At 42.2% G+C, this 26,059-nt stretch overlaps 1 protein-coding gene across 1 annotated transcript in view; it reads right to left on the bottom strand.

Moving 5' to 3' along the window:
- Window positions 1–26,059, bottom strand: part of FGD3 (FYVE, RhoGEF and PH domain containing 3) — a 145,066-nt gene that overhangs the window by 64,829 nt on the left and 54,178 nt on the right. The window contains exons 2-4 of the mRNA XM_075574901.1: window positions 5,607–5,765; window positions 2,501–2,681; window positions 708–1,299 (exon numbers count right to left, since the gene is read on the bottom strand). Coding sequence (XP_075431016.1) covers window positions 708–1,299; window positions 2,501–2,681; window positions 5,607–5,765 — 932 coding nt within the window. The remainder of the gene's footprint in view (window positions 1–707; window positions 1,300–2,500; window positions 2,682–5,606; window positions 5,766–26,059) is intronic.

Below are 26,059 nucleotides of genomic sequence, written 5' to 3'. Positions count from 1 at the left end.
ACCCACCCCTCCCGTACACTCGTCCTCTCTTAACTATTACTGTACTCTATGGCGACATGACCCCTAATCCTGACTATATCTACTTCCCTCTGGTCTCTCTATATTCAGTGCAGGATCATTTGCCTTCAAAATATCCCTTACTTACTGAAAAATACATTTAAATCCCTTGATATATCTGACAGTCACATCTGCATCCTATTCACATCGCGCTTCAAGGATTGTTCAGTTCTAACTCACAGGAATCCTTAGAGAAGGTATTTAGGCCCAAATTTACTAAGCAGTGCTAAGCCATAAGACACCTTTAGGCTCATATAAGTCAAGGAACTGTGCATGCAATGTATAACCCTGTTCACTTATGTAACCATGTATTATTTGTCATCATAACTCTGTGCCCAGGACATACGTGAAAACGAGCGGTAACTCTCAATGTATTACTCCCTGGTAAAATATTTTATAAATAAATAAAAAACTGTATTGGGGGGAGGGAGCAGGAAAGGACCATTATGAACCCGTGGTACACTGTACTATTATAGTTCACCCATAGCCTATTCCAGAAGTGGCCAACTCCAGTCCTCAAGGGCCACCAACAGGTCAGGTTTTAGATATATCCCTGCTTCAGCACAGGCTTTGCACTGCTTATTAAATACGGTTCTTAATATTTGTAACATGACACGCCACATAATTACTCAATTCCAGCATGTTCCTACCTTAGTGGTATCAATATTCTCAGTCTTGGGCACGTCAGTGGTCTCGTGCTCTTCGCTGCTTCCCTCGTCCAAATCACTGTCTTCATCTTGGGTGGAGTCTCTCTTTTGATCCGCAGATGAAGAAGAATGAGTGTCCTTTTTGTCAGCCTCCATTTCTAGGACGTTGATGGGCAAGTTAAGCTTTCTCTGCTCCACGCTTTCTTCATTAGGAAACACCTCGCCTATTACACTGCACGAGGGGCTGTCAATCCCACTGTCTCGGTTGGGAATTTTACCATTATCGTTTTGCTCTACGGTTAAATCGTCATTCTCATGCTCTCTGCCGGGATCTTCAGCCACATTCACAGATGGGCGTTCCCCACAGTTTTTCATATCCGTAATGTTCAGTTCCTTGAATTTAAGAGCATCAGAATTGGACAATTCGGCATTGTGAGAAGCTGCCGGCTCCTTCTCAGGCAGTTGAGCTGTAGGATCTCCTCTGTAAACTGTGGCATCTTTACCAGAAGTACTGTGATATTTCGAGGGGCCCGACTGTGGTTCCATCTTCAGACGCAAATGCAAACAATTTTGTTTTACAAGCTGCACAGGTTGTCTACAAATAAAATTAAACAAAAACATAGATGTTGATCACTGAAATCAGTGGATTACTAAAATAATATTTAAACAGTTCAACTTTGATTTTAAATATCTTGGGTTGTATATAGAGGAAGAGAGGATTATGGTACACGTCATAATAAAAAAATAAACTTCCACAATTCGAGGTGTGTGATGTTTTCCCAAGTTCCCAAACCTGACATCATTTGCCAATATTAGTTTGCAAAAAAATGTCACAATGCAAATTTGCAGACATACGGGATCTGTTCACAGTGCCCTTTATACAATATTTACGCAAAATTCTGGGTTAAGTCAGGGAACAAATTCCCAGCCCTCCTCCCCCACACACAACTGCGAGCCCTCACCCTCCTACGCCTCCTCAACTGCATTGCAAAGGGTTTTATTTGCAAAGATTCCATCGAAGCTGCAGACCAAGCAATATCTTACATGTGTGTGTTCTTAAAATAAGTCAGTTCTGTACTAAGGTAGAAAATACTCATAGCAAAATTTTTTTAAACTCTGAATTACATTTTATATGTATTATAATGTAACAAGCCCTTTTTGTTTCTATAGCAACCATTTACAAAGTCACATCCTCTTCTGAAACAGGCTCTGACGCACCACTTTGAGCCCCGCCCTCTCTCTAGCAGTGCACCAATTGTATCCAGTGGCTGTCTGGTCACATGATCTTCCCCACAGAACTTTGTCATATTAATATGCAAATACATTCCACTGACTGCAGAATAATCCCCTGCAGCCATTTAGTGAACCCACAAGCCGAATCTTCGCCAATCGATCACAGGAGAACGGATTGATCGGTAACTTACTTATTGTGTGGATTGTATGGATGCAACATATTAAGGGGGGGGGGATAAAACATCAGCATGGACTGCTGCTTTAAACACCGAGAGCAGGACATGTATTGGTTTATACCAGTTTGGGAATGCAGTTTTACCAACAAGAAACAATATGAAAACTAGATGATATACCGAGGTTACACACAGATTAGTGTAACTTGTCACAAATCCCCAGGGATGTCACATAACACACAAGTGGTGCAATGAAACCACAAACGTTCCAGTAAATATCACTAGAAATAGGCGAGGGTGGATCTCGGGTTCAAGCTGGTAACGTGCGGTCAGCATAGAATGGTCAGCGTGTATTACTGGTCTCCTACTGACCAGTTGATACATATTTACCTAATACTTTCAAACTTCTCAATGAGAGAGCTGATGTCCGATCGCTCCGATTTCCGCGACGGGACCCCGGGGCGTCTGGGAGTTTTGGGAACCAAAGGCAAGGGCCTAGAAGGTGCCGGAGGAATTCTCTGGAAGGGCCTTTCTTGTCCTCCTGTCTTAAGATGGCCAGGCTTAGGAGGTACTGTGAACAAAAAGGAAGACCACAATAGGAAGGCAAATGGGGTTTAAATGGAATGAGAAAAGCAGATTGTCACCGCACATCGTTTTATTGGGAATTGTAAATTATTCTGTTACACACTGTAGCAAATCACATAGCTCTAGTTAAAAAAACGCACGCGCACACACACGCTAGAGCAGGGGTGGACAACTCCAGTCCTCAAGGGCCACAAAAAGGGCCGGGTTTTAAGGATATCCCTGCTTCAGCACAGGTGGCTCAGTCGAAGACTTGCCCACTTCACGGACTCCCCAGCCACATGCCCATTTTGTGGCACAGGGGAGTCCGTGTTTCATATTTATTAATTGATGTGCGCCAGACTGCAGCCCCTCGTCGCTCTCGAGGGGCCTCCTCCTGCAGGTCTGGTTGCCATTCTCCCTGCACCATTTTATTTTTGGGTGCCCAGTATCCCAGAACACTGGGGCCAGGGACCTCCTCACCAACCTGCTCCTGGCATTAGCCAAGCTGGAGATATCTATATCTATATCTATATCTATATATATATATATATATATATGCAAATATAGCTGTATGCTCATCTGCATGTCTTAGGCAGGTCTGCAACCCCGCCTTTCCCCATTATCACCCAGCATACAGCACTTCCACTGCAGCAAGGGATTCTGGGAAATGACATGCAAATGAGCACACAGTGTCACTTTTTGCCTCAATAACCATTATTAACATGGTTCCCTATAGGCTTAAGCTTGCTGCATGGTCACAGCTTTGAGCACAGCCAGGGTTAAGGTGCATACCCAGAAAACCACCCACAGACAGCTGTTTCGACCTTGATGGGTCTCATCAGTGTGGGGTTGATTTTACTGGGAATGCAAGAGAGGCTATGGGATAGGCTAAACCATAATACTGAGTTAAGTTATGGTGAGTAAAAAAAGTGACAAAAACCCTCCACAGGAAAGCAAATATGCAAATATAGCTGTATGCTCATCTGCATGTCTTAGGCAGGTCTGCAACCCCGCCTTTCCCCATTATCACCCAGCATACAGCACTTCCACTGCAGCAAGGGATTCTGGGAAATGACATGCAAATGAGCACATATATATATATATATATATATATATATATATATGTCCAGGAAGCAGCGTTTTGCTGGGGAGGTATCCCTTACCTGCCAGGCCCTATTCCGGGTGCTGGTGCGCTCCCATATCCTGCTTCAGCACAGGTGGCTCAATCGGTGGCTCAGTCTGTGCTGAAGCAGGGATAGCATAAAAACCTGACCTATTGGAGGCCCTTGATGAGTGGAGTTGGCCTCCTCAGCTGTAGATCCTTTCACATAAAAAATGAATGATCTGTAAAAGGTTTGAAATTATCTATGCAACTGAAAAAACTACACACACACCCAGGAAAAAAAGGGAAAAAACACAATCATAGGAATATCACCCAAAAAAATGTGTTAATCAAAATATAGGGTGTACCCGTCGGTGCTTTATGCAAGTCAGAAATTACAGAAATGAGAAAATCCAGAGCACACAAGTTTACGAGCTCAAACAAATACATTGTATATTACATATTCAAAAAGTGATGGAGGTCCTTGTGGACCGAAGAGTTGGATTCACTTTTTTGAATATGTAATAGTATACAATATATTTATGGAACTGCGACTTGTGTGCTCCGGATTGTCTCATCGAACGCTTTGAAATTATAAGTGTACATCTTGCATATGCCTCTTTCCTCCCCCGCGCGCCTCTTTCCTCCCCCGCGCGCCTCTTTCCTCCCCCGCGCGCCTCTTTCCTCCCCCGCGCGCCTCTTTCCTCCCCCGCGCGTCTCTTTCCTCCCCCGCGCGCCTCTTTCCTCCCCCGCGCGCCTCTTTCCTCCCCCACGCGCCTCTTTCCTCCCCCACGCGCCTCTTTCCTCCCCCACGCGCCTCTTTCCTCCCCCACGCGCCTTTCCTCCCCCACGCGTCTCTTTCCTCCCCCACGCGTCTCTTTCCTCCCCCACGCGTCTCTTTCCTCCCCCACGCGTCTCTTTCCTCCCCCACGCGTCTCCTTCCCCACGCGCCTCTTTCCTCCCCCACGCGCCTCTTTCCTCCCCCACGCGCCTCTTTCCTCCCCCACGCGCCTCTTTCCTCCCCCACGCGCCTCTTTCCTCCCCCACGCGTCTCTTTCCTCCCCCACGCGTCTCTTTCCTCCCCCACGCGTCTCTTTCCTCCCCCACGCGTCTCTTTCCTCCCCCACGCGTCTCTTTCCTCCCCCACGCGTCTCTTTCCTCCCCCACGCGTCTCTTTCCTCCCCCACATGTCTCTTCTCTAAAAGTGTGGTTTACCGCTTTTAACCTTCCTTCCTTCTTTGCTTTTATCACTATGCTTTGTGTAACCCCTTTAGTACCAACAGATCCTGCAATATACAGTAATTCTGAGTAAAAAAAAACACTATGAATAATTGTATTATTATGTAAGACTAATCTGTATTGGGGGGGGGGGAGGGGGGAGAGCAGTAAAGTACCGTAATGATCATGTTGTACACTGTATTATTATAGGTCGCCCATAGACTATTTCAGGAGTGGCCAACTCCAGTCCTCAATGGCCACCAACTGGTCAGATTTTTAATATATCCCTGCTTCAGTACAGGTGGCTCATCTGTGCCACCTGTGCTGAAGCAGGGATATCCTTAAAACCCGACCTGTTGGTGGCCCTTGAGGACTGGAGTTGGCCAATGCTGCACTAGTATTATCAAACTTCAACCACTGCTTTCAGCACAACATAAAACTGCATATTTCCTAAAAACGTTCCTCATACAAATTGTACATTCTGTTTAATATTAATACTCACACGTGGTATTGAAATTACAAGGGCCTGTCTGCAAACACAGTATGTCTCAATGTACTCAGACTAGTATGTCAAAACATATCACGGACATACCCAGCATGTGAAACACTTACCTTGGGGTTTTTCTAGAGGAGGCTTTTTGATTGGTGGAGGTTTGGTTTTTGGCTTCCTTCCAGTTTGCTGAATACATGGTATAGGGCTAATGTGCTGAAGCTTCCCACACGGACTTGATTCAATGCGACATTTGATTTGAAAAGTAGCACAACAGCAACCTTAATAAAAACACAAACAAGTGTCAAATGTAGTGTTTTTGACAAATAGCTACAGGCAATAGCTTTGATGGGGCTATGTATTTACCAGTGATTGCTGAATATTCTTATAGCATGGTTTTTCCTAGCACATTATTCATATTGAATAAATTTGGATGTACCATGGAATGCAATAGTAGCCAGAGTTAGAAATAATGGTCTGCAGTTGTACATGAAAGATATACTCGCTACCATTCTGTTTATTTCTGTATTGCATACAGTACATGTCATGTAGTGCTGAGATCACCAGCAGATGGCATAGAGGGAGATAATACAATTATCTTATTCACACGCTATCAAAAATGAATTTGGTAGCTGGAAACCGCTTTCTGGATACCACAAGTACCTCTAGATAATAGGCTATAGTCATGCTCCAATATTCATGAAACGTGAATAATATTTGTAGCAGAAACACCCAAACAAATATTCATATAGTATCATTAAGGAATCGTAACATACATCCATATAACCCACAGTTCCCCAGGTAGCTTCTTCGTACTCCATGAGAAAAGTACCAACACATCGGAAGCACTGGGTTTTGAATACAACTTTATGATTAAAATGAAATGGGATTGAAAGCATTTATATGTATAAAACAGTGATCAAACTACACTGGGAGATCAAAAAGAAGGCAGCATTATAGCTTACAAAGTACAGTACAACTTGTGGAAGTCCGACTTTAGTTACTGAATCACAGAGTAACTAGAAAAGACATTGCATTGTCATTTTACGTGTATCCACTGAAAAAGACATTTTAAATGGTTTTGACACAATTCACTTATCTTAACCTAATATGAAATGCAAGCATAGTTCATGCCTCAATAACCTAATAAATCTATTCCTTGTTGGGAAAATATTACCTTGTCAAGCATAAATTGTGCACCGTTCTTTAACACGCCGTATATACAGTACACTACAGTAACTTGTATATACACTACAGTAACTTGCTATTACTACAAGTACATTTTCTTTGGTTTCTTAATCTAACAGTTGTGGCTGACAAAGGTCAACATTCTGATAGCACAATGTCACTTTCCATCAACCGCTGCTGCAGAAGATAATATTTGGTACGTAAGATGGGACAATTCGGTATTTAAGTGGGGAAATAAAGGTCGCTTGTTGAATTATTTTTGTTTGAGCAAACCACAACTCAACCCCAACAGTCGCAGCCTCCCCAGCCAATGCGCACAATATGAACGCTGTATTTTATGATGTTGTTTTCAACGCAGCAGCCCCAACTTGTATGGCCTGACAACAGGTTATTCTACGGGGAGACATGGAACAGCACAAGACAGTCATGTCATTAGCACAGAATAAAAACCGGTCACAGTTCAGTTTGCTGACGAAAACGCAATGAAAAAAAGCTGCAAAGCACAATATTGAGGAGTCATTCTTAAAATAAACAAACACCTGGTCTTTTTCAGTAAACATTAAGTAAAATGCACTGGAGAAAGAAAGATAACTTTTTCAAGATAAGGCAAAAAAAAAAAAAGAAGATTTCTATCCTTCGACATCATGTCTCCTGCATACACAAACTTGTTTCCCGGTCCTCACCTGAGCAGGGGATGAGAGGGGACGGCATTTGCTTAAGCAATAACTTTTAGCATTAGTAAGATAGCAATAATTGAACCATTAGTACATTCATATTTATACATTAATACTGTCAAAATAAACAGAAACAACGTGCTTCCCTGGATCCAGTTGGTACAGATGCAGCGGCCGTTATTCTAAAAAATCACGGCGCCATTTTCATGTGCGCTGCTGTTCTCCACACAGCATGAACGCCGCCAATCGCCCCAAGCACACGTGTTTATTGCGGTTGCTTGGTTTGAATTTCATGGATTGTGTGCAATTAAATGCAATGAAATGAATGAATTGTAATGTGTACAGTACTGTGCTACTGTGCCAATTTCAGGTGTTTAAAAGCCACAACACTAAAATGCCATTTTCTGCACTCGCGTCTAAAGGCGGTACGGTTGGAAGAAATCTCACCCCGGTATTTTCTTAGATTTACATCTTTAAAAAAAACAAAATCATTGATTCTGACACGCAGGTTACATTAATCCCTTCCCTGCTTTAGGAAACAACACAGCCTCAACTTCACTATTCATCCCAAGGGCAGAACCGATGACACGGGGCCATCCCTTAAAGGTTGGAGGAAAGGAGATTTCACCAGCAACAAAGGAAAGGGTTCCTTACAGTAAGGGCAGTTACACTGTGGGATTCATTACCCATGGAGACTGTGATGGCAGATACAATAGAGATCTTCACAAAAAAAGGCCCAACATCTTGTTAGAAAGGAAAGGTATACAGGGATATACCAAATAAGTAAACATGGGAAGGATGCTGATCCAGGGATTAATCCGATTGCCAATATTTGGAGTCAGGAAGGAATTCTGATAGGACTCTGGGGTTTTCTGTTTGCCTTCCTCTGGATCAATATACTGTAAGTACGGATATAGGATAAAGAATCTGTCGTCTAAATTTAGCATCGGTTGAACTTGATGGACGCGTGTCTTTTTGAAACCTCGTCTACGACAGTATGTAACTGTCATGCGTGTTCTTAAACAGGCAATTCGAGCCGTTTTTTTAATACAGTATTGCAGCAGGGAATCTCCGCTGCGGAACCATATTAATTTCAGCTACGGGTACGCCTCGCTTCCGGGAGATACTTACCTCTGTAGGGTGCGGGCCAATAGGAAGCTGTGACATCATCAGGTGCGGCTTCCTATTGGCCCATGTGACAAATAAGCTGAAAACTGCAGCGATACCGGCACCCACTTTTGAGGTAAGTATCTCCGGACGCAGTGGCCTCCGGGGCTGGAATGAACGGGATTCCGCTCCGGAGACCCCCTGCTGCAAACTTGTATTTTAAAAAAATCAAGGGGAAAAAAAACTTGGATTGCTCTTTTAAGCCATAAACATCATAAAAAACGCTTTTAAATATAATTTCTGCTCATTTAGGAAGTGCGTTTTTTCATCCAAGCATCAAAAGAACATCGATTTCCTCACAAGCACTCGCCACCCAAGATGATTATCAGAACGTATATATATACCATCCTGCACAAGAACGACCGTCTGCACACATTCCGTTTAAATAACGGTGTAGTCTTTTACCTTTACAGCCTGTAGAATAGCTTATATCAGGTGCGGCCAACTCCAGTCCTCAAGCTACCAACAGGTCAGGTTTTCAGGATATCTGAGCATCAGCACAGGTGGCTCAATCAGTCCCTGCTTCAGCACAGGTAGCTCAAGCGGTGGCTTAGTTGAAGCCAGGGATATCCTGGAAACCTGACCTGTTGGTAGCTCTTGAAATCTGGAGTTGCTCTCCCCCCCCCCGGCCTAGGTCATTAATAACCACTTTCTTGTCCGTTTGTCCCATTTCTAAAATCACTGAATCAACGAGAATTCTGATGAAAGCCACAAACAGCTAGTTTAAACATATACTGCCACAATACAAGAAAGGGGGGGAAATCCACACTCTATAGGATAGGATAGAAGGCACACAATGCATGACAATGACAGAACAGCAGTTTTTGTGTCCTTCAAGTAGATGGAAATATGTAAAATAAGGGCATCTTATCTAGACAGGAAAGGCGAAACCAGCAATAGCCCCAAATTTTGCTTTGACGTTTAAAACCCCAAAAAATGAAAAATTGGAATTTTGGATCCTTCAGAGCTGAACTGGGCTATTCTTAGCTCCACTCTCCTCCCCGATTCCAGAGATGTACCTTTGTATCTGGGCTGAACTGGAACCTTCTCTTACTAGCCTCTCCCTACCTATGGAACGCACCTCCCTCTTTCACTAATCCCTCCCTACCTATGGAACGCTCCCCCCTCTCTCACCAACCTCTCCCTACCTATGGAACGCACCTCCCTCTCTCACTAATCCCTCCCTACCTATGGAACGCTCCCCCCTCTCTTACTAGCCTCTCCCTACCTATGGAACGCTCCCCCCTCTCTCACCAACTTCTCCCTACCTATGGAACGCTCCCCCCTCTCTCACTAGCCTCTCCCTACCTATGGAACGCTCCCCCCTCTCTCACTAGCCTCTCCCTACCTATGAAACACTCCCCCCTTCTCTCACCAACCTCTCCTTACCTAGTGATCGCTCTTCCTCTCAATATTCATCAAGCGCCTTCATTTTTCACATTCACCTGAAAATCTGCCCCTTAAAAGCAGCATCTCAATAATTGTTCTACGCCTCGGTTATGAACGCCAGATGCACTTTACCTCCGTCTGCACTTCTAATAATGCGCTTTTTACTCCTGTGCCTGTAAGACTCTCAGCAAGACCGTTAGATTGTAAGCTCTTTGGGGCAGGGTCTCCTTTAGCTTTATATTGCGGTTTACCTGTTGCACTTATTCCCATAATTCTCAAAGTTATCATCTTGTAAGTGCTGCATATATGGATTGAGCTATATAAATAAAGCTACACACACAATGAAACTGTACATTGGTTCAAGTGTCGTTAGTGGGAGGTCCGAGCAGCCGTATGTGTCATGTACAAGTGTAGGTTGGTTGCAGATTATGATTCATGTTAATGGGCCAAGAAAGGGGCTATTTATTTTTATAATAATGTGATGAAGAAGGGAGGGACCTGTGAAGGTTTGTAGATTCTGCACACACTGTGGTACCTACCAAGAACATCCATTAACAGGGGTCTGTGTCTGCAATAAAGCTACATCTTCATTTTGTATACTAATGACTTTTCTGTCCTTGCCCGTTTGTCTACTGTAACCAAACATGGAAATACAATTATATACTGTGTGCTCGTGACTCGTCTTAAGGGGGTTATTCATTAAACTGCAATCCAGGCACGGTGGCATGGAAACTCCCACCGACTTCAACGGGAGATTCAGTGCAATAGTGGCCCAATCACAGTTTAATGAGTAGCACCTTGAGGCCCAAACACACAAAGCTCAGTAAAATCAGGGCTCATAACTTGACCTTACCTAGAACAGAAATGGACAGCATGTTCCTAGAGGTTAAACGCATTTCATGAAAGCCGTCATGGCGACACGTCATGTGACGTCGCGGTCTCATGGTGACGTGTCGTCACAGGGATAAGATGCCGGAGATGAGAAGCAGGAGGAAACGCCGGAACTTACCCAGGGGCCACATGCTCTCCCCAGAAACAATCTGTTTAATAAGCGTTTAACTCAAGAGGAGGAGCCTTTGCTTGTTCTTTGTGGAACGTCAACCCCACCCACTGGAATGTTAATGAGCCATGAGGACATAAAGAGCTTTTGTTCACAGCTGCATTGCATCTCAGCCACTCACCCCAGTGTGCATCTGCGTTGCCCCAAAGGCGCACAGTCAAAGGGTGTGAGCCGTTTGCTGTCGTTCGCTGATGTCTGGTGATGTTAAAGCTGCTCTCTTTCAATCTGAAACTAACAAATTCCTTTATCCCCGGTACCCAGTTTTCCAACTAGCTGTCCGTGATTTAAATGTATAACCCTGTTCTTTTAATGTAACCATGTATTTTTTATAACTCTGTGCCCAGATCATACTTGGAAACGAGACGTAACTCTCACTGTATTACTTCCTGGTTAAGCATTTTTATAAATAAATAAATAAATAAAATAACAGACATCATTTAATGCGGCAAATAAGGTTATGTTCACCTGTGGTGTTTAACCAAACTATTTCAGGGCCTGGATGTGAGCAACGCTTAGGTTAGGTATTCCCTAACTAACGTATTATTAAGTCCCGCTTTAATTATAACAGACTTTTCTGGATATGCAAAGTTATGGTAATCCTCATTTGCAGGTCATTATCACTAACAGCTATTATAATTAACAAAATTCTCTTTACGGGAGCAAACAGGACAATGTTACATTATTGTTATTTGAAGATACATTACAGACATGTTAAGCCTGCCTGTGTCACAGAAATACAAAGCTACAAGTAAGAGTTTCTATTTTCCTTCCTGTGCTACAATTGTGGGTTGTTATTTTTTTTTGAAGCAGCACTGACACTGACACAAGAAAAAAAAGAAAGAAAAAAAAAAGCCAAAGTCTGTATTACACAGATTAAAATAAATTGGTTTCCTTATAACTTGGCCAGGAGAAAGGGGGCCAGGCCATTTCTCTGCACCAATTCTTTCCCCGGCGTGCGCTGTTACACGGCAGAAACGAGATCATTGACCAAATAAAGCACCAAATGGAAAATTGACAAAGCATGCACTACAGGAGGGGCGCTCAAATGAGTTAAATAGAAATGTGCGTCTTTTTACCCGAAATAAGATACTAATTTAGAAGTTGGACAGCAACGAGACAGCACGAGAGGTATTTAGGTCAGAGGGAAAGGAACAGCCTTAAGGACAATACTATGAACTTTTCTTATAGTGCACTTCTGTTTGTCATGGAACATATCACAGCAGCAGACATGTTTGAGTCTTGTGCCTGAAACACGACAAGAATGTTGCAGATAAAGGTTGGCTGAAATGAAACATTGTGTTCTGCGCTTCATTTTTCAACTTAGAAAATCTGTTCGTTTAACAAATGGGGTTTAACGTATTTAGTTTAATGCGAGTATTAAAATATCCTATTCCGTGTTATGATTTATTCCATCAAGGTATATATTTATATAGGGGGTGTCCTATTTTAGTAAATTACCCATTGACTTCTATACGTCTCAAAAACACTTCTCTATACAACACCTGGAGAGATGCCTGTAAACACACCTGAGATACCTCAAAGGCCAGCTAATTTGCATATTTAAAATTATTTTTCTGGTATTCCTGGTGAGTTCACAGGTATCTCTCACGCAGTTGTATAGAGGCGTGTTTTGAGAGATGTATACAGTCAATGGTTACCCTACTGATCAGGACTCACATCTATCACCCCTCTTTTCTCTCTCTCCTGCCCCCCGCCTTCCCCTCTACTCCAGCAAAAGACTTATTTTAAAGGTCTGGATCTCAGTGTTGTGACATTTTGCAGATGAAATAACTTGCAAAATGGCAACAACATAAATCAAAACAAAATCTTGTGACACATTTTCCAGACACCGCTGAGACAGGTTCACACATCTCTTAGTAAATATGCCCCAAACACCTTTCTAACCTAATCTGCTATTTTCCAATGTCCTTCACTTTCCATCTTTCTATGATAAGCACATCATGGGATCATTAGAGGGTTTTTGACTAAATATAATAAAATTAATAGTTTAGGTTTATGCACCAAAGCGCTGAATAGTTGGATGTCTGCATGGCCAAGAACATTTCAAATGATGGTAATGTAATGTATACATCTACAATGCACAGCGGTCACATTTAGAAAGCCAAAAATGGGATGAAAATCAAATCATCTTCAATTGGTTTGCATGTCTGCACAAATCACAAAAGGACCAACACTGGCAGAGTAATTTCCCTATGTACACTACTATTTGGCCATGAAGAATATATACAAGCCAAAAAACAGTTTAGATGTGAGAAGACTGTTCTGTACCTCTGATATCTGAATATCCCACACCAACGCATGAAACAATATGGAACTGTGAAGGCCTTGCTGTACCGGAAGCCCCTCTAGAACTTGTTATAAATCCCTTTAGCGTATTTGCAAAGAAGAAGAAAAATGCTAATCTGTGTTTTCTAGTCTTTGAATATCAGCCCAATCCAGTTTTGGGGTTGATCCCCCCCCTCCCTCCCCAACAGGTCAGGTTTTCAGGATATCCCTGCTTCAGCACAGGTGGCTCAGTCGAAGGGGGGTCTTGCGGCCGAGTGGAGAACCCCTGTATTAATGTATCACAGATTAATGAATGTGTGCACAACCCTCGGGAGGTCTGCGCTTTTTCTTTGTTGTTATAAATGGAAGGATTTTACAGTAAAATAAACCACACAGGACATTGCCATGAATTGCACCATCAGATTATTATTTGGGCAAAAGCAGGGACTTATACTTGGATGATAGCTTGGTTTCGGTCTTCATACATACATAGGCACACGCAAACTAGCAGAACATTCATTAATCGCTGCAATCTTAAGGCATCGCGACATTCTTTCTCCTTCCTTCTTGTTGTCTGGTAGTTTTCAGGTATTTAACGTGACATACAGTATTGTACAGTATGAAGCTCAAAAGAATTCCAGTTTTAGAAGCTATACAAGGGAATAATTTAAAGCCCAATATGAATGGAAGGTCACACACAGGCCAAATTTGACACTTCATAAATGGTTATATGCTAGAACATGTAAAAGGCAATGGGGATACTGTCTCAAACGGCTTAGACTTTCAAATGTTCAAATAATCAGTCCATTTTTTTTAACTAAAAAAAACAAACTGGTAGACTATATTTATTAAAAGGTAGCGCCTTCTTTATGGAATCCATAGCTTTGGTAATCTGTTATCACATTATTCACTCGTGAACATCGCAACCGGAAAAAATATTGTAACGGTTTGTAAAATAAACACAGAATTGGCGAAACACGCGGTCACCTGCACGCTTCGTGATATTCAGGGGTATTCTCTATGGTAGACTCCGTGGCTTCCTCTCATCAGCCACGGTACTGGTTTAATCAAGCTACTACTCCCAGCAAATAAGGAAATGGCATCCGTACAAGTGCGGCGGCGTCTTCCCATATATGCTGTAAAACGCTGGGTTGGAAATAGATACTTGTAGAAATTATAAATTGCTCTGCGATTAAAGTGCCATAATGCGATTCAAGCGCCTAATACAGTAGGAGTATATTTATCTACTCAACGATGGACCATGTACATGAAGTAGTTGGTCCATTAGATAGGATTGCAGCAGTGAGACGCCAGGTATGTGCTGAACTTGAAGATATAAAAAGGTCAAACAGATTGTCCAGAAAAATGTTGTGTACAGACGTTCAGCCTCCTCTCAGCACATTTAATACTAGTAGACGCCTAAGAAGCCTTCTACCCAACTACTAAAATCTGGACACATTCTGTCTGGCTGTCTCACCATCTGCAGTTTGATGTAGAAAAGGGGGTAGCCAACTCCAGTCCTCAAGAACAACCAGGTGGTCAGGTTTTCAGGCTATCGCTGCTTCAGCACAGGTGGGTCAGTCAAAGACAACCACCTGTGCAGAAGCAGGGATAGCCTGAAAACCTGACCTGTCGGTAGCTCTTGAGGACTTTATTTGGCAACCCCTGATGTAGAAGCATCCGTATAAGAGGTCCGAGTGCCGCCTCCCTCAGTTCCTGAGATAGCAGTTAAGGTAGCGCCGTTACTTATTGGTTTTGAACAAGGTCTTAAATCTAACGCGGGCCAATAAGGAGCCGCAACGGAAGATGCCGGAGCAGTGATGTAGCAAGACATCTGCGGGCACCCTGGGCAGAAAAAAAATGTCAGGGTCCCATGAGTGAACATATTCCGTAGATTCAGAGATTTCCATCAGCCCCCTGCCCCTCCCCCAGGATGTTGGCGGCCCTTCGAGCGCCCCTTCTCCCGATGCTTTTACACCTCTCTGCTTCATTCACCCCTCTCTCCTCATTTAATTATCTCCCCCCTATTACACCCCCTCCCTCACTACACCCTTTTCCCTCTCACAATCTCTCTCTCTGGGCCCTGCCTACACAACCACTCACAGGAATAAAAATTTAATTATTGATAAAATAAACTTATATTTCTTGGTACCACCAACAAAACCGTTAACTGCCTCCCGCGAATCCGTTACACTATTTCTGCGTCCATAACTTTGCAAGCAATAAAAACGGCAAAATTCGTAACAAGTCGTAATTTTTCTCCTTCTACGAGTTAGCGGGAGATTTGAATGTTGAGGCGGGTGATCGGAAAATTAGTGTTAAATCCTGGTCTGTGCATAGATTAGCGCGGGGCCCCTATGCTCGTGGGGCCCCCGGGCAACTGCCCAGCGTGCCCATGCGTTAAGGCGGCACTGGTTATAGCCGTGTATTGCACTTATTTTTTCGGGCACAGGATTGGTCCTGCAGGCCAGCGGGGACAACAGACACCCACGTGGACCACCCGAGGACCCCCGGAAAACACCCGAGGGACCCCCAGACACACGCGGGGACAACCCCCGGAAACCACCCGAGGACCCCCAGAAACCACCCGAGAACCCCCAGACAGCCACAGGGACCACCTGAAAGCCCCCGGACACCTGTGGGGACCACCCGAGGACCTCCAGACACCACGGGGCCCCCGGACACCCGCAGGGCCCACCTGGAAGCCCCCGGACACCTGTGGGGACCACCCGAGGACCTCCAGACACCACGGGGCCCCCGGAAGCACCCGCCGGCCTCTGGTATTAATACTGTCCAGAAAAAAAAATGATGCATGTCTCAGTCTCTTCTGCGCCAGCCTTTAGCTGGTGAAAAAAGATGGCAAGCTTTTACAGTACGATAAATGTATCGCTGCTTTGTGAATAGGCTCCATCGCCTAATTATACCGGAGGGGTTTCATTTTAATCTGTTTGTGTGAACACTGCTACATTTCAGGTAATCGAAGAGCAATGCAAAGAGAACGCCCATATAATTTTTAAATTAATATCAACAAAAATTGGTACAGTGGTAATAAAAATAATACCACGCATGGGTCTCCCTATATACGGTTATTGTGTACTGCACTATACAGAAAGTATGTTGTCTGAAAACTGCAACCACACATAGAGTACATGTCGTCTGTTAACCAAGCTTCCCAAACGTGGACCTGCTTTAAAGCAACAGAAAGGTCTAATGTTTTGAAATCCACACTCACATAGGGTGCGGCGTGGAGGAGGAGAGGAGAGAGAACTCAGGATAGAATAGAATCTAGAATAGATTTGAAGCACTCGCACTCCCAATGTTAAGTTGCTCCTCCATGGGCAGCTTGCAGGAAGTTCTGCAAGCACAGTCCGATGTCTATATGTGAGAGTAAAGGGACCTTGGTCTGAAATTACATTTCCGATGGTTCAATGCCTAATTCCTGCATAATTGCCTAAGTACTTTAAATGCCAATATGTAGCAGTAGAGATAGATAAAGGTTTCAAAAGTTGCTTTGAAAGAGTTTTTTTTTTTTTTAATGTTTGGACGGAAACAAAAAATCTAAAAATTTGTACAAATAGTTCAAAGGAACTTTTAGGGTCAAAAATGTTGGTGGAATGGTCACATTTTGGCAATTTAAACCCTTTTTTTTTTTTATAGGCCTACATTTTTATATTCCTTAATTTTCACTTTTTTTCAAGGATACCTACACATTTTCAAAACACATTTTTAAATGTTTGCTGCTGTTCAAGGTTTTTTTTTAGTTTAGATTTTTTTTTAATTATTTGGGGTAATTTTAGAACAAATTGCCGTTTCTGTGGCATATTGAAACTCCATGAAAATGTTTGCTTCTCTCTATTATTCAGTAGAATATCTGTTGACTGGAGTCATTAAAAGCATGCCATACACTGCCATACACAGAACTTATTGACTTCGAATGAGGATCTAAGATTTCTTGCATTCCATGAGAATCAATGTCCACACCTCGATATCTACATTAAGGAATGCAATACAGTATAGATAATGATGCCCCACCTGGGGTAAGACAGGGCACCTCTGATTAACTGAATAACAAATGTATATTTGCTCATTATTTCATGTAAAAATGCTGTGTTTACAATAACACGTGTGATTCTGAACAGGAAGTGAAAAGTCAATTTGACATGTACTGTATTTCGAAGGTCACAGAGCAATAAACTCTTCCTCCTCTGACTGAGCCACCTGTGCTGAAGCAGGGATATCCTTAAAACTTGTTGGTGGCCCTTGAGAACTGGATTTGGCCACTCCTGACCTAGACTATACCTACATAATATATACAGTTCACAGTTAGATAATTAGTACCATAATACTGTATAGCCACCAAAACCATCTTCCTTCAACCACTATACCAAAATGCCTTGCCATCATTGACTAGAGTGTAGATACAAAATATTCCTTTCATTAGTCAAACTAATGGATAGAATTGTTTTTTGACATGAAAGTATATTTAATGTAGGAAGTTTTTGAGTAACATCGACTGGTAGAGCAACAAATATAGAAATTATTGGCAGATAACCAAAAGGATAATTTACATTATTAACAAGGTAATCTTACCTGTTGCCAAATGATCTCTTTGAAACCAGTCCAGGAGCTTATAATTATATTAAAGTTTTGGAAAATACATGTTTATGTGCTTTACTAATGCATGGCCGAGTGAAAATGAGCAGAGAAAGTCATAAATTAGGCTGATTACATCAGAGTTAATGGCAAAGGGAAGGCTGTGTTAGAAATGATGATCTTAATACATTGCAGGAAAATGAACAGATACTGTACATCTATTACCCGTGTACAAAACTCATTGCTATGCCAAGTATCTTTGGCCCAACAAGTGAAATAGATTATGTTGCAATGTGATATCCACCGTAGTGATATAACTGACTACCTGCAGCCAATGCCTTAAGTACGGTGTCGATAATACCCAGCAGTGGTAGCAAAATGTAACTAAAATGTGCAACAGCGTAACCCAAAGACGTTATGTGTGTGTGCAGAATGGTGCATGGCTGTATGGAAGAGGATGCATCCATTCTCCTCACTTCCCAGCACCTTAATGACAGAATTAAGTTAGTTAGAACAATTAGCCCAATGATGGCTCCAATCACATTCTTGGATCTCCCTGCATTTGTCTTTACCCCAAATGTTCTCTTCGCCGTCTATTGGTCACTTTTTCAACCTGGTCTCTTTAGGCCTAGTCCTGGCCCTCCCTGCCTGGCTTCCACTGTCCTAATCTCGACTCTAAATGCTCTCAAGCAAAAAATGTATGGATCTTGCCTAATACTTTGACAGTATTGCAGTATTAGAATAATAGCAGGAGAAAAGTCAATAACCTAATAAATAAATACACACCGCAATCATCTCCCCCACTTTTCCAATTTAGGTAAAGTCTGAGAAAGAAGCTAAAAAACAGCAAGCTTGGTCTGGTACTTTGTTTATCCCTATATTCAGTAATATGACATCCCTATGATTTTAGCCTATTAGCATGTTAAGCCTGGTGTAAAAAAAAAAAAGTGTAAAGCCGGGAATCCACTGACTATTTCTGGAGACAACAGACTAATTCCTAATTGTACTAAAGTTTTTTTGTCCCTTTTCCCTTCACCAGAAACTTTTGGTGTCTCATTCGGTCTAAGAAATATAAGCAAGAAAAGATTAGGGAAGGAAATGAGTCATTCGTTTGTCAATTATCCAAGACTAGACAATCTGTCACAAACAGAAGATCCACCCACCTCTACAATATGCAATACTGGTAGTCATATTGTCGCAAGTCAATCTCCGAGTTTTATTAAGAAACGTACACATTTCAAAGACCGCCATGTTCAATAACCATGCCATCAATGGCCGCCATTCTCCATAAAGATAAAAGTCAGGCAACAAAATAATAAACAAGTGGCTTAGTAAACGTGGTACTTTTACTGGTTACATGGAGACTTTACAGGCGGAGATACAGGGCCACTCCAGTTCCTTCTTCAGATATCAAGTAATGACAAATATTTTACTTGAGACCGTTAAGTAGCTTCCAAGACATAGGAGCTGACATTCCAAATGAAAATGACAATAGTCACTTCTTTCTAAAAACGTGCGTTTGTGGGAAGCTGAGGAGTCCCGTACTGCCACCCTCTTCGATTCTACATACAAATACTCATTAAAAAAAACAATTAATCAAACAAAGTGTTATCTTATGATCATTCAAAAACAAACAGAAGTTGCAAACATTGTAAAATGTGGAAGTGGTAAAACAATATACCAAACTGCAGCACACAGATACTAAAAAAGGAACCCCAAACAACAGGACATAGGTTCAAGGGACATAAAAAAAGGCAAGTGAAACACTTTCAAACGCACATTAAGACAAACGAGATACTGTACTTAGACCCATCATCTAAATGAGACATATTTAAACGGTGTGTTCCTGATGCATACCTCCACTCTTGGCAATGGGAAGGATTAACACTTATAGTAGAAGAAGCCTGTGAGGCTTGTTGTTTATAGAAATACACAATATCATGCAGTAGGACATGGCGTTTTCACATATTGGCAGTGCCCAGCTTTAAAGCATGAAAATGAGGGTATGCATCATATGGGTACATGTCGGATGTTCAATATACTTCAGGTTCTGCTTCCATTCAGCTTTGGAATATGTTCCAAGATTTACAACGAAGTTAAAAATGTAAATAATTACAAAAGCTAAATCCTACAGTTTGACAGCCGTCATTCAGTTTTAATTGTCTGTAGTATGATGCACACCTGGCCCCTCGAATATCATATGCATTCAGGACAAACAGATCCCTTAATTCCCATTAACCTAGAAATGACAACAGGGGAAGGTATATCCCTTAAATATAGGAGGTGTCTGCAGACTTTCATGAAACCAGCTGTCAGAGAGAGGCGATTAGCAGTGATGTTATTGGTGCACTAATAACACTGCAGGAAACCATCTTGTCAGTTGCCATTAGTCCAAGAATGAAGGGGGGAGGAGGGGGGGGAGATGTATAATTGCTAGAACAAAGGGATTTTATCCTAGAGTAATAATTAACATGTCACAGATCAAAAGACCCCTTAAAGCAGCAATACTACTCTCCAACTTTTTTCCCTTTTATTATTTTTATATGTTAAGCATGTGACAATGTATAGTTCTACATTCTTACCTAAGCTGGCAATAGTTTGGTGCCCCTGTTATAAATCTATCAAAGTCCTGATTATGTGCCTAACATAATGGCTGCTTCAGTCAGTGTAACTCCACAGCTACAATGTATCCTTGTATTACCAAGGTAACGTTATCTATTGTTACCGTTTACATCTCAAACTGCTGGGAAGATTTGCAACAAACTATCCCAAACAGGAAAGTGTTACAAAGATCTTACACTGCTGGGAGAGGTGTGCCTGCTATAGTCAAAGGATTCTCGGTACATTAAAACTCAAAAAATGGCATTAAGAGTTGAATAAAAACAACAAAAAACACAGCCCCTGATCTACAGTACTGCTACGGAACTATTATTATTGTTTTTACAAAAATTGAAGAGTTAACATGTTTTAATTTATGTCCACATATGAAACTGCATTGCTCCTTTAATTTAAACTCATTCTTGAGACAGTACGAATGGAATATATATATATATATATATATATATATATATATATATATATATATATATATATATATATATATATATATATATATATATACACACGTGCGCTCCCAGTGTTACAGTACCTCTTTCAGATAATGACGACACTCGTGCTTATGCAATTCGAATACAGCAACATCCTCAGCCAAGTCCTTAATGGGCAGATATTTGCTCTAGTACAGTATGTGCAGGAATGAGTACACTTGCTGCTATGTTCTCTCATTCCTTTTAAATGAATTTGCTTTCCAAAGTGTTTCTTATTAACTCAAAAAACAAATACTGTAGGCAATGCCAGAGAAAGAAGTGGTTAGTCGTCTGAATTGAGGTCATCAGGGGCTATGCACCAAGGAGCAATCGCAATTATTGCTTGAAAATGGTAATTGATATGATTCATAATCAACCTCTATATATCAAAATATTAGCAGTTCTCATTTAGTACTGAATTAGTGCCGCCCCCTTTGATATCGTGACTGTATATTACAGGTCCCTTTATCGCCACTGAAAATTAGTATTCTGCCAGTATATACAGCAAGGTCCTGTAGCACATCAAAGTCAGTCTTAATGAGAAGGGTCCCTTTCTGGTGCTTAATTCCTTCTGGTAGGAAGCCCCTCTATCCTCCCCAAGAATATCACACATGGAGGCAAACCATATTAACTGCATGTAGAAAGCACAAAGATTAAGGTGTTTATTAATGTAGCAATCCGCCCATATTTCACTATTAATTTGGTTACAGGTTTCCTTCTGGTGGGCTTCATATTTAGCTCTGCGGACCCTCTGCTCCCCGAGATACTCATCGTTTTACTCACGTGTGTCCTTAATGGATATTGGTGCTCGTCCAATAGGAAGCTGCAACGCGATCACGCCGATGATGCGGCTTCCTATTGATCCTCTGGACCAAGGCTGGTTTGCAGCCATTTTACTTTCCCCAATGGGAGAAAAAAACACCACAAGCAGCAACTAGATGGGCAAGTATCTACATTAAATATAGTCTGGCTCATCTCCAGATAACCCACAGGTTCAAATTATTGGGGAGGGAGAAGACAGAATAAAACAAGTAAGGGGGGTTGGTGCATTTTAGGGCTACTTGGCCCTGTGTTTGGGTATTGTCCTTAGTGGGCACTATGAGCAATACATGAAGTGGCGAAGTAACACTTAAACCAGGGGCGGGCAACTCCAGTCCTCAAGGGCAACCAACAGGTCAGGTTTTCAGGATATCCCTGCTTCAGCACGTGGCTCAGTCAAGGACTGCACCACCTGTGCAGAGGCAGGGATATTCTGAAAACCTGAACTGTTGGTGGACTGGAGTAACCCACCCCTGCCTTAAACACAGCCCTGTGCTATTTAAATTATTATAAATACTTCCCTACTTTTTGTACTACATAGAAATGGGGTGATACAGTATCCTTATGAAAAATTATTTGTAATAATGCAAAAAATAAAAATAAAAACAACATTCCAGGAACACAGAAAAAAGAAAAAAACAGCGCAAAAAGACCTCATAGTGTAGTATTTAAAGAATATTTATAGAGTAAAAAGGTGATTATTGCACGTACATCAAGAAAAAGCATATATCAACAGGACATGTTTTGGACATGTTACCACTCTTGGGAACTGCTCCGTGAAGGCTCACTGTCTCTCTGGATAATCCTCTTTATCCTCAACAGCTGTCCCAGCGAGGGGTGCACACCTCGTTAGGGATTCGCCCCACAGTGTGAGTTTACTCCAAAGCGTTAGTCTCCAGCGGGTCACTCGGCGGGAAGTTCAAGCCTCTGTGAGGGATCTCCCATCAGCTGTGGTTGTTGCAAGCGCTGTACTCACACAGGCCTTTCCGGGTTGAACCGCAGTCGTCCTGACGTCATCAGACGGCGCCCTTGTATCACTCCCGCCTGCTCGCGGATGGTGAAGGCAGTGAAAGTCCAAAAACATGTGCAAGAAATATGCTATATATAAAAACCACATTGGGTATTGATAAAAATAATAATAAAGATGGAACGCGCCCTCTCCTACGCGTTTCGTAATCGATACTTCTTCAGGGAACATTCCCTGAAGAAGTATCGATTACGAAACGCGTAGGAGAGGGCGCGTTCCATCTTTATTATTATTTTTATCAATACCCAATGTGGTTTTTATATATAGCATATTTCTTGCACATGTTTTTGGACTTTCACTGCCTTCACCATCCGCGAGCAGGCGGGAGTGATACAAGGGCGCCGTCTGATGACGTCAGGACGACTGCGGTTCAACCCGGAAAGGCCTGTGTGAGTACAGCGCTTGCAACAACCACAGCTGATGGGAGATCCCTCACAGAGGCTTGAACTTCCCGCCGAGTGACCCGCTGGAGACTAACGCTTTGGAGTAAACTCACACTGTGGGGCGAATCCCTAACGAGGTGTGCACCCCTCGCTGGGACAGCTGTTGAGGATAAAGAGGATTATCCAGAGAGACAGTGAGCCTTCACGGAGCAGTTCCCAAGAGTGGTAACATGTCCAAAACATGTCCTGTTGATATATGCTTTTTCTTGATGTACGTGCAATAATCACCTTTTTACTCTATAAATATTCTTTAAATACTACACTATGAGGTCTTTTTGCGCTGTTTTTTTCTTTTTTCTGTATTAGTTGGACAGCTGAGCCATCCCCTAGAAACTGCAGCATAAAACCTCCCTATTAAGGTTGTATATTACTTTGTTCACAATATCACTTAACTATATATACCACTAATGAGCGCATTATCTGTTTTACTCACATTCCAGGAACACGCAAAAGGAAAGATGTATAATCCAAGTTTACACGCAAATGGGAAGATGTATAATCCAAGTTTACATGCAAAAGGAAAGATGTATAATCCAAGTTTACACGCAAAGGGGAAGATGTATAATCCAAGTTTACACGCAAAAGGGAAGATGTATAATCCACGTTTACGCGCAAAAGGGAAGATGTTTATCCAAGTTTCCGGATCAAAAAACTGGAGCATAGAAAAGTGCAAATAAAATAACATCGGGTGTCACTCCAGAGGTCTTTGTGAAAAAAGGTGTAGTCATTTATAAACGAAGATGATCTTGATAAAGGTCCCAGGTCGAACGAAACGTTGATCTTCTGTAATAAATGCCGAATTAACGTGCACCTGTGGCAGGTACATCTATAATACCGCGAGTCCGCTCCATGCTGAGCATAGAAAATGCACCAATAACAAGGTCACGTAGGATACAATGAGATGTTTTTCTTTGGTAAATCAAGTGCAGTTCCTCTGCTCCAGCATTGCAGCTTTGACCTCTGCAAACTGCACCAAAATCCCTATATTTACTAACAAACCCCGACTGTGTGAGAAATGGCTCTTTTGTGTGCAGTGTCCTTCTAACATACAAACACTTCAACCATGGCAACACTTTTCAGTTATATTTTCCCTTCAGTAGTAGGTGCAGTGGGCGGCCGGAAGAACATAGAAATACTCTACATTCATTGTACAAAGAACGGTATTTGTTTTCAAAAAAGAGGTGGTTAAACTTTCCACTCAAACCTACAATGCTGCTTAATAACACTGTGCAACATTGGTTCCAGTTCCCTGTCAGAGAAGAAACAAAAGCCTCCCCTCGTTCCATGCTTTAAACGATTGTGTCCAGTGAAACGTCACCAGCAGGCTCTCACAAGGCAGCATTAACACACAGTGCAGAACGCAGAATAATCTACTGTTTATTGTTTCAATAAACCTAAATATAAGCAACTCACCTTATTCCCCAAGCAGAGCTGCCTGTCTCTGTCAGACTGAACACTTCCTGCAACTCGACCAGTTCCTTCTTTGTAACTTAAAGAGCTGTGTTACCAAAATGACAGAGCATTTACATTTCTGGTATATTACGTGTGAACTTTAACTACCAGGAACTGCAGTGGTTATGCATATTTCACATGCATTGTAGATGTGTCACTGTGTAACACGAGTAAAACTGTCAAAAAGATTATAATGCGAAGCACGTAAACAAAGCTTTAATACCGTGCAATTCAGATACAGGCATCAATCCAGGGGGGAGAAATATTTGCCCAAATAGATTACGATCCCAGTCTGAAAAGCTATTTATCACAGGCGGTGTATGGGGCTAGGTTTTAAGAAACACACGGTGAGACTGTAACAATCTAGCAAAAGGTTTTATGCCAACTAACAAGAATAATATCGCATCGGTGAACTCCAGAGATATCTACTCGGGTTATTAAATTGCCGAGAGTGTAAGCCAGGATTCCTCGGCACGAACCTGAAGCCGAGAGACTCTTGAAACACAATATTTAGTCTACAAACAGAAGTCAAACACACGACACTTGTGTACATGGTAACAGAGAACTTTTTTTATTTTATTATAGCATTCGTATCTTTATTTCAAAACTCACGCCTAGCCTAGCCATTTAATAATCTTCTCCATGGCTTTTATAGCGATTTATTATTATTATTGCAGTGTTTGGGAACACTTGTACCTTGGTTGCCATTGCTTTACAAGGAGGTCATTCGTTAAACTGCGATCGTACCGTTCGGTGCACGATCGCACAGAAAATCCAACCTAAGGTATACGGGAGTTTTATTCACCTGCTTAGTTTTAGAGACCTGCACTATCGTAGTTTTTTGAAAAATATGCTTTATTTTATAATCTGTGAGAACCGTAGAAGCTTGTAGCAGCCGTGTTATCTGAAGAAGGGATCTATATGTTTTAGGGATTAGGTGTAGAACTTTACTTATAAAGACGGTTAGAATGCTCACATTGGTTCATTAACCCATTGGGTGCCACTGGGCCATGGGGTTCCTTTGCGATTGCTCACAAACCCGTTGGCCAGTTTGGGAACTGCCACTTCCATACAGGCTGATGAGGAATATGAACCTGCGGTAAGAGCTGATCCGCCGACACCCAGGAACGTGGCGTTTTCCTATCTTTAAAGATCTATAGAATTCCCAATGCTTTCATCGGGAATCCTAACTTAGGGGGACTGTCCCTATATTCAACCCAACAAAATAAATGGGACCTGGTCTGGGTTATTACTTTAGGAACATCTTTAGGCCTCGTTCAGGGTGCAGGCTTCGGAGGGAGGGCGTGCTGACGTGCGACACAATGTATTCAAATTGAATATTGGTTGTCAGGGTAGCAGCTGCCCTGTCTCCGAAGCCCGGAGTTGACGCT

The sequence above is a fragment of the Ascaphus truei genome, chromosome 17, assembly GCF_040206685.1.
Source record: "Ascaphus truei isolate aAscTru1 chromosome 17, aAscTru1.hap1, whole genome shotgun sequence".
NCBI lineage: Eukaryota > Metazoa > Chordata > Amphibia > Anura > Ascaphidae > Ascaphus > Ascaphus truei.
This window is presented reverse-complemented; position numbering and strand designations above follow the sequence as displayed.